General features: G+C 42.8%; 1 protein-coding gene across 1 annotated transcript in view; it reads left to right on the plus strand.

Moving 5' to 3' along the window:
• The window catches only part of LOC101996787 (serpin B9-like), a 12,338-nt gene extending 7,866 nt beyond the window's left edge, over positions 1-4,472 (plus strand). The window contains exons 5-7 of the mRNA XM_005355018.3: positions 709-851; positions 1,978-2,133; positions 3,908-4,472. Coding sequence (XP_005355075.1) covers positions 709-851; positions 1,978-2,133; positions 3,908-4,324 — 716 coding nt within the window. The 3' untranslated portion in view covers positions 4,325-4,472. The remainder of the gene's footprint in view (positions 1-708; positions 852-1,977; positions 2,134-3,907) is intronic.
• The last annotated feature ends 5,600 nt before the right edge of the window (positions 4,473-10,072 follow it).

Consider the following 10,072-nt stretch of genomic DNA (forward strand, 5'->3'; position numbering starts at 1 on the left):
AGATGGTATCTTAAAGTTGTCTTGATTTGCATTTCCCTGATCGCTAAGGAAGTTGAGCATGACCTTAGGTGTCTTTTTAGCCAAGCCATTTCTGATGCAAGACTTTAGGATAGAATGTTTATAAAACATTTAGCATGTGTTTCTTGCTTAATATTGTTTATGCTCGTTGTAATCCTAATTTTATACTTGATATCTGTTCCTAGAGTATATAGTTTTGTATTGGGTTTGGAACTCTCTTATTTAGACAAAAGGAGGAGGTGATGAGGAACCTTTGTGGGTTGGATCAATTAGGGTGTGACCTTTTGGGTACCTAGAGAAAACTGCCAACCTGCCCAGTATTCAGTTTCTCTCTCTCTCTCTGGTTCCCACGCTACACAGCTGAGGTTGGACTTCTCATTTCTGTTCCGTGAGTTTGTCCCTTATAATAAAGAAAATATAATTGGTTTATTTTGGCGTTAGCCTTGGATTCTTTAACCTGTATCCTCAACTCCCAATAGACTTAGAAGTCTTTCACCTTGGCCATGTGGGCATGACATCAAGTCAAACATGGGTATTGTTTTTTTATTTGTTTTTTTTTAAAAAAAAATATGTTTATCCACAAGCAGAAAATTTGAAAACATGATGCTTGGATCTGCCCAGATGTCACATCAACTTATTTCCCACACGTGTATTAAATGAACCTGAATAAAGTCTCTGTTATCTCGAAAGGGAAAATTCCAGAGTTGCTGTCAGATGACTCAGATGATCTAGAGACCAGGCTGGTTCTTGTCAATACCTTATATTTCAAAGGAAGATGGAATAAAGAGTTTGACACAGAAGACACCCGTGAAATGCCATTTAAGATAAGTCTGGTAAGTAACATTATCCAAAAGTTCATGCCAGTGTGATGAAGAAATAACACTGAGAGTTGTAATTGGCTGTGAATGTGTAGCTCTGGGGCTCAGTGGCAGAGAATGCATGTCCTGTGGGGTGCTGGGTTTGAACCTCAGTATAGGAAGAAGGAAAACAGGTAAGTACAGAAAACCATTGGAAACTTAATTTTCTGAATGAAAGGTTAAACTCCACAAAAAATGATACAAAAAAAGAGTATTAACTGTCTGTGTTATTATGCCAGTGTGTGGACAAAGGCTTTGGAACATGACCCTTTGTAGATCACTTTAGATCCAACTGTGACTTTAAAATATTAATATTATTAACAGCACATTTTTTCCTGCTGGATAATTCATCATCTTTCCCTAGTAAATCCCTGTGCAGGTTGTGGTTTTTTTTTCACCTTGACACAAGCTAGAGCCATTAGAAATGAAGGACTGTGCACTCAGAAATTGTCTCCATAAGATTGACCTAGAGGAAACTCTGTTGGGTATTTTCTTGAGTTCCTATTGGTGTTGGCCCAGCCCACTGTGGGTAGTCATGACTGTGTATGAAAGCAGGCTAAGAAGTCCATGGGGAACAAGCCAATAAGCAGCACCCCTCCACGGCTTCAGCCTGAGTTCCTGCTCTGACTTCCCTCAGGGATGCAATGTGCCCTGAGAGCTGTAAGATGAAATAAACCCTTTTCCTTATGCTGCTGTTGCTCATGTTATTTTAGCACAACTCTAGAAACCCTATCTAGAGCAGTCCAATATCTACTTCTAACATTTTTTTTTGGTTTTGTCGAGACAGGGTTTCTCTGTAGCTTTGAAGCCTGTCCTGGAACTCCCTTTGTAGACCAGGCTGGCCTCCAACTCACGGAGATCCGCCTGCCTCTGCCTCCCGAGTGCTGGGATTAAAGGCGTGCGCCACCACTGCCCGGCCCTAACAATTATTTTTTAATGAAACCATGAAGAGGCTGGCAGACATTGACTAAGTGTTCACTGGACCACAAATAGTGTTTTCACTGCGAGTGCTCAGAACACTCCCAACATTAACTTCTGCTCATTTGGAAACATTCTGACCTCTCTGAATACCACCTTTTATGCCATTTATTTGTGTGTTCAGAAGGAAGAGAGACCAGTGCAGATGATGCGTCAGGAAGACAGATTTAACCTCGCCCACGTGAAGGAAGTACAGGCACAGGTGCTGGTGATGCCCTATGACGGCCTGGAGCTGAGCTTTGTGGTCCTGCTCCCGGACCATGGTGTGGACCTCAGCCAGGTGAGGCAAGAGAGTCCCTAGCAGTCACCACACTAAAATGTCTTCAGAGAGAATCCAGTGTCCCTGGTGTCCTTTCTCATTAGAGCAGAGCTCAATGTTCTCAACTTGACAACTGCCATTTGAGTATTTAGTGCTTACAGACCCAGCTGCCAGCTCTGTGCACACTCTGCATTTTGGGATCAAATCTGTGTCTAAGACTCCCATTGTGGGTGGTGTGACCTTGTCATATGACATAACTTCATCACTAGGGAGATGGTACCCGAAAGGATGAAAGGAGGGCAAGATGCTTAGCATAGTGCTTGAACATAATTACCTCCCTGTAAATATAACTATATCATAATTTTTGTTAACAATTTATTTTAATTTTGGAGAAGATAAAATAGACAGAAAAAGTATTGCCCTTTTACCCAGGAAAGAGGAAGAGCAGGGGTGCCAGCTGGGCAGGACAAAGTCAGGCACATCATAATGCCACATCTTGGTCTTCCTTGGAGCAGGATACCCACAGTGTGTCAGCCACCCTCTGAATGGAGGGTATGCAGTGTGCATGACATAAGGGGTCTTTGTAAGCAGAACAGCTCCCTTGGCTTTTCCCATCCAGCTCCCTAACTGTGGCATCACTTCTGGTGTTAGTTTTTTATCACTGACAAAATGCCTGACATGAATAACCTAGGAGAGGAAGTATTTATGTAGACTCACAGATTCAGAGGGCTCATTTTATGTTACCTGGCACATCCTTGGTTTCTATTAAGGCAGGTGCATGTGGCAGATAATTCAGACCTTCAGTAAACAGGAAGCAGAGAAAGAATGTATATGGAATGAGAATGACCTTGAGAGATATACCTCCAGGCACTATTTTCATTCAGCTAGACCCCCCAATGCCTGAATCTTAGCAGCCTCCCAAACAAGGGTTCAGATATAAGGCTTTTGGTGTAATTTTATATTCATGCCCCAACAGCCCACAAAACACAAAGAACCCAATCCTAGATAGACATTTCCTTCCAGGATGGCTCACACCAATTCCTATCTTGACCATTTTTTAATGGTTTTAGTTTCTATGGTTTATTGTTTTCAAAACTATAGATTAAAAACTTCTGTCCTATCCAGTCTTTCAGTCATAGAGTGCCAACGAAACACACAGAGGCTTATATTAATTTTAAACTGTTTGGTCTGTTAACCAGGCTTAATATTAACTTATTCTTCCAACTTGAGTTAACCCATAATTCTTGTCTCTGTTTAGTCACGTGGCTTGGTACCTTTTCTCAGTGAGGCATTCTCATCTTGCTTCCTCACTGTCTGACTGGTGACTGACTCTCTACCTCTCCTCATATCCGAATCATATTTGTATGGTTGCCCTGCCCTTACTTCTTGACTGGCTACTGGGCATACAGTGTTTTATTAAACTAATATGAGTGACAAATCTTTAGAGCATAAAAGAGCACAAAATTAAATCTAGTTAAAACAAAACAAAACTAAAGCAAACACAATTTAAACCATTATCACCTGGACATGGACACCTATCAGAATAAATGATGTTTCAGAAGAGATTTAGGAGATGACAACTAAGTGTTCCTACTCCTGGGCTCCTTGGCCACCATGCCCATCAGGGAAGTCACACACAAACTAGCAGGTCAGTGGGACCCTTACAATGCCTCTCTATATAAATAAGTAGTACCCCCTGTAGGATGATGGAGGGTTCTCTGAGCAGGAAGTGACTATGAGCCTCTGGGTAAGACCTCAAGCATGAAACTGACAGTCTCTAATTCTGCTTTATCAGGTGGAAAACAATCTCACTTTTGAGATGTTAACGACCTGGACCAAACCTGACTTTATGAAGAGGACTATGGTTGAGGTTTTCCTTCCAAAATTTAAACTACAAGAGGATTATGACATGAAGTCTGTGTTTCAGCACTTGGGAATGGTGGATGTCTTCCAAGGCGGCAAGGCTGATTTATCAGGAATGTCTCCAGAGACAGACCTGTGTCTGTCCAAGTTTGTTCACAAGAGTGTTGTGGAGGTCAACGAAGGCGGCACCGAGGCTGCAGCATCTTCAGCTGGAAAAGATGTACTTTACTGCGACTGTGATGATGATGACGATGTTCCAACGTTCTGTGCAGACCACCCCTTCCTTTTCTTCATCAGGCACAACAAAACCAATAGCCTCCTGTTCTGTGGCAGGTTCTCCTCTCCCTAAAGGCACAGTTACCATTTAGGAAACAGTTTACAACTCTGTGAGGATGGGCATGTAGGGGTATGAAAGCACTATCCTCCTGCCAGCCTCATCTAATGAGGCCCATATTCCTCTCTGCCTACCTTGACATTCATCTGTTCCCTTTGCCAGGTTACGGGACCACAGAGTGATTTGTTTTTTTGTTGTCTTTAGGAGCCAAACAAATCCAACAAGGTAGCCTATAGGGTTATCTAAGGTGACCCTAATAAACATCCTACACACTGCACAGAAAAGCCATGCCTGCTATATACACTGTGCTTTCCTGGCTCCTCAACTCTTGCCATCACTTGCCTTAACCTGTTTCACATCATAGTAAATACTTCTGTGGATGATGATCACAGATTTCCTAGTGATTGGCCCTTAATGAACATTTTAACTTTACTTTTCTTTGCTGTCCACCAGTCACCAGGTGTGTGCCCACCACTGTGTTAGGCTTGGGGGCAGGTGCAGACAGTGTGGTCCTCTAACAGCTGGCCTTTTCTATCTGTTGTCAATTTATCTAGGAGTCCTGACAGCTAGCTTGGACTACCACATGTTCCCTCACAGGAGTCACGCTTCTGTAGACAATTGGGCTTCACCACAACCAACTGTAATAATAATTCTTTGAAGCCCTTAAAGGTCATTTCAAAATAAAGTCTGTTTTCTCATCAACCATGTTGTTTTTTTTTGAATTTTAATTGGGTCATTTACAGTGGTTACTTTATCTGTTTGCCTTCTACATGTTACATACTCGCCTAACTAGACCTTATAGTCATTAGTGGTCAAGGTCATATCTAAGGATGCCATATAACCCAGGCTATGCCACTTATAGGTGGCATAAATGATTCCCCTATATAAGAGTACCATAATTGGGCTTGAGAGAAGGCTCAGAATTTTGGAGAGCTTGCTGCAGTTGCATCGAGCCAGGAACACTTTCCACTCTCTATATGGCAGATCATCACCTCCTCTAACTCAGGCTTCAGGGATACTGAGGCCCTCTTTCTCCTGAAATCGGATGCCTGTATGCATATGGTGAATGCGACTTTAATCAGACTCACATGCATACAGACAAACTTAAAAATAAATAAATTTTAAGTGAAGAATGCAGTAACATTTTATCAATGTTTATGTAATACCTACTATTGTGCATTTTTAAATATTTTGCTTGTATTCTTTCATGTAATAAAATCAACAATACTTGGGTAAGAGATTCAGTATGTGTCAAAGCCATCTTCTCAGCACCCCATGGAACCTTCTCTAAAATGGACTACACACTTGGTAACAAAGCAAATCTCAACAGATACAAAAAATTGGAATAACCCCCTGTATATTATTGGAGCACCATGGTTAAAAAGTTAGAATTCAACAAAAACACTAATTGCAGAAAGCCTACAAACTCATGGAAATTGAGAAGTGCTCAATTGAATCACCCCCTTGGTCAAGGAAGAAAGATGAAAAGAAATTAAAGACTCCCTAGAATCAACAAAATGAAGGCACAGCATACCCAACCTATGGGACACTATGAAAGCAGTGCTAAGAGGGAAGCTCATAGCACTAAGTGCTCACATAAAGAAAGTGGAGAAATCTTACACTAGTGACTTAACAGCACACCTGAAAGCTCTAGAACAAAAAGAAGCAGACTCACTCAGGAGGAGTAGAAGACAGGAAATAATGAAATTGAGGGCTGAAGTCAATAAAATAGAAACAAGGAAAACAATACAAAGAATCAGTGAAACAAAGAACTGGGTCTTTGAGAAAATCAACAAGAGAGACAAACCCTTATCCAAACTAATCAAAAGGCAGAGAGAGAACATCCAAATTAACAAAATCAGAAATAAAAATGGGGACATAACAGCAGATCTCCCTATTCTTATTATGCCACACTCAAGTTGGTTCTCCATTAAATCCCTGTCTGGATTTGAATATATCTATCATTTTTTATTAAGTTTTCCCAAGGTCTATATTTTAGCACTGAGATTAACTCACTTTCTCAATGCTAAAACAAAAATTATAATGCTAATAATATTTACAATTGACTTTACATAAGATCCATCTAAACTAGTTATACTCTCTTGTAATTGTGCCATTTTCAAACTGTCTAGCATATTATCATATAGAAACCTAAATCCTTCCATTGTAATGATTTTTTCCATTTTTATTACTTTAAAAATAATATAAATCAAAATTTCCACTTCCTCCCCTCCTCCCTCTTTCTTCCCATTCTCCCAACACCCTACCCCCTCCAGTCCGAAGAGAGGGCAAGGCACCCTGCCCTGTGGGAAGTCCAAGGCCCTCCCCATTATATCCAGGTTGAGTAGGGTATGCATCCAAAGAGAATAGGATCCCAAAAAGCTAGTACATGCAGTAGAGACAAATCCCAGTGCCATTGTCATTGGCCCCTAAGTCTGCCCCAACTGTCAACCACATTCAGAGGGACCAGTTTGAGCCCATGCTCATGCATTCCCAGTCCAGCTGGAGTTGGTGAGTTCCCATTAGCCCAGGCACACTGTCTCAGTGGATGAACCCCTCATGGTCCTGACTTTTTTGCTCCTATTCTCCATCCTTCCTCTCTTCAGCTGGACCTTGGAAGCTCAGTCCAGTGCTCTGATATGCGGCTCTGTCTCTGTCTCTATCCATTGCCAGACAAAGGTTCTATGGTGATATTCACGATAGTCATCAGTTTGACTATGGGACAAGGCCAGTTCAGGCACCCTCTCCTCCACTGCCCAGGGTCCTAGCTGGGGTCATCTCCATGGACTCCTGGGAACCCCTCCAGAGCCAAGTCTCTTGCCAACCCCAAAATGGCTCCCTCAATTAAGATATCTTCTTCCCTGCTCCCATATCTGTCCTGGGGGGGGATAGAGAGGGGGAGGGAGGGGGAGAAGGGAAGGATTGGAAAGAGCTTGGGGGAGTGGGATAGTTGAGATATGTTCCATTTTTAATGTGGGAAAAACTCTCTCTTTTAAATAATTTCTCTCTTAAAGAATTCCCAATTGTCTTACACACACACACACACACACACACACACACACACACACACACACACACACATATCAGCAAAAGCCTGACAAGATTTCAAGACAGCTACTTAGTTTGGCAGCAGCCTGAGAAGAGGGTTCAGGAAGAGCCTGCCAGGTGAGAAAAAAGGAAAACCTAGCCAGCCGTGCAATGACTCCAGCTCCTTTTAGCTCTGGCCTGTGCTGCTGGATGTAAAGCCACAGGGAAACACCTTTTTTTTTTGAATTTGTACCCCAAATATTGGGCACCAAATTTAGCATGAATAATAAAAGCCCAGAGACAGACTTTGAGGTTCAATGTGAAGATCAGAAAAGCAAAGCAGCCAACCACTAAAGAGACCTTTTACCTCTACCAAATCTTCTGACCAAAAGGATGAGATCCTGTCTCCATGAATTCTCAGACTCTACACGCCACTGCTTTACTGTTTATTCCCCCTTCATCTTCCTCTTTCCACCTAGTCATAGAGCTCCTGTCTCCACCTCCCTAGTGTTGGATTAAAGGCATGGGATCCCAAGTGTTGTGGTGACTTATGTGTGAGCTCTGTTTCTCTTTTAGACAGAATCAATTTTGTGCTGCCTGGGTGGCCTTGAACTTACAAGATCCATCTGCCTCTTTCTCCTGCATCCTGAGATTAAAGGTGTGTGCCACAACTCCCTGGTCTGTATGGCTGGCTAGTGTGACCGCTTTGCCTGCTGATATTTGGGCAAGCTTTATTTATTAAAACACAAATAATGTGTCACTATACTAGTGATGCCACCCTCTAGTCCATGAAAGTACAGTGCCTTGGATGCTGACTATAGCCATATTTGTAGCAGTAAAAAAAAAAAAAATGAAATCTGGTATCCATTGCACTAGTAGGTAAGGAAGCATGTTTTATACTGAAAGCTGAAAAGGAGTTAGAAAGATGTGCTATATCCTTTTATGTCAGCTTGAGAAGATGCTGAGCCACACTAGCTGGCTTGCTCTTCAATGTAGAGTTTCATATACAAGATCATGTTGAAAAACCTGAACCAAATCACAAGTTACCCTGAATACCTGCTGATCTTGCTTCCAGGCTTGAAAAGGACCTATGCCACCTTCCAGCCCCACCTTTTCCCTTTAGGCCACACACTCTTTCTCTCCTGGGTCCTCCAAGGCTCACGGGTCCATTCCAGAGCCACCTGAATGGAAACTCCAACTCTTCTTAATTGAACAAAGAACTGGCGATATAAGCAGAAATCCTGTAACAATTATCCATTTTTGTCTAATAAAAAGGGAAAGGTTCTAACATAGTAAAACTATATACTATAATAATTATTATCAAGTATTATCAAAATAGAAAGAAAAGGTAATAACCTTAACAAATGAAACTGCATACAACAAGAGCAATTATCAAGTAAGAAAGACATACTCAATGTCTAGTCCATATGTAACTGGCAAATTTAGAAAGATTACTCCCTTTGTTGTCTTCTCCAGAAGAACCCAAAGTTTTGTACCTAAAATACCTTCGTCCGTGATTCAGAACAACTATGATTGTAACTATCTAGCCTTCAACCCCATCAAAGTCCTGAGAAGGATATAGTGTTAACTGTGTAAGGAGGAAATGCATAACAATCAACTTCCAAAATTAAGAGAAATGACAGAATTCCTCTATAATGTTGGGGCATCCATCTTTGGGCTACAGGCCTAGAACATCTGATAGACTTTTTTTGTGAAACAGGAAAATTTTAAGGACTGTCATACCGTCTTGACAAAGTTCAGCAATCACTTTTATTGTGTCTGCTTGCCCAGTTGGAAAGGCATACTGTCAGCAGGTGAGGCAGGGGCAGTTTCTTGCCCTAATGGCTAGCTTTTGCCACAAAGAAAGCACAATGGCAAGAAGAAGGAAAAGGGGGAAGAGGAGAAGGGGGAGAGGGAGGAGAGGGAGAGGAAGAGAAGGGGGAAGAGGAGAAGGGGGAGAGGGAGAGGAGGGAGAGGAGGAGAAGGGGGAAAAGGAGAAGGGGGAGAGGGAGAGGAGGGAGAGGAAGAGAAGGGGGAAGAGGAGAAGTGGGAAACAAGAGAAGGAGCAGCGGGGGAGACATTGGGAAGAGGGAGCCATGGAAGGTCCAGAGGGCAGAACATGAGTCAGTCAGTAGATCAGGGTGCCTAGGTAAGCCCCACAGGGTAGACTCACAGAATCTATCCCTCTGTCCTTGAAGGTAGCCTCTCTTGAAGCAATGAGCTGGATGGGGACAGAGTTGGTCTCAAGTTACATAGAACCAGTCTTGCAAATCTTCGTGCTGTTTGCCACAGCCTGACCTGGATCTCATAAGACCCTGGTAAGGTTAGATCCACCCAGGGCCACTGTGGCCTCAGGAGTGAGTGCTTTTGATGCTCTTTCCCTGACTCACTTCACAGAGGCAGTGGCAGAGCTGGGGAGCTGGAGAGAGAGCCATCTGCAGTAAGATCACTGATGAGTCATATATAATCATAATACCAGCCCCAGGATGCTGGTTGCTGTGGAGACGGAATTGAATCCTCAAGCTGTGTTTATTCAGAGAACCTAGAGGCAATGTAAAGGAAAGGAGCGTTCTGGAGAAATGCTAGGGGCAGTGGACTGGATGCATGTGTGCCCCCAGGTGTGTGTGTGCTCCCAGGTGCATGTGTGTGTGCCCCAGGTGTGTGTGAGCCCCAGGTGTGTGTGTGCCCCCAGGTGCATGTGTGTGTGCCCCAGGTGTGTGTGTGCCCCAGGTGTGT

Source organism: Microtus ochrogaster, chromosome 16 (genome assembly GCF_000317375.1).
Source record: "Microtus ochrogaster isolate Prairie Vole_2 chromosome 16, MicOch1.0, whole genome shotgun sequence".
Taxonomy (NCBI): domain Eukaryota; kingdom Metazoa; phylum Chordata; class Mammalia; order Rodentia; family Cricetidae; genus Microtus; species Microtus ochrogaster.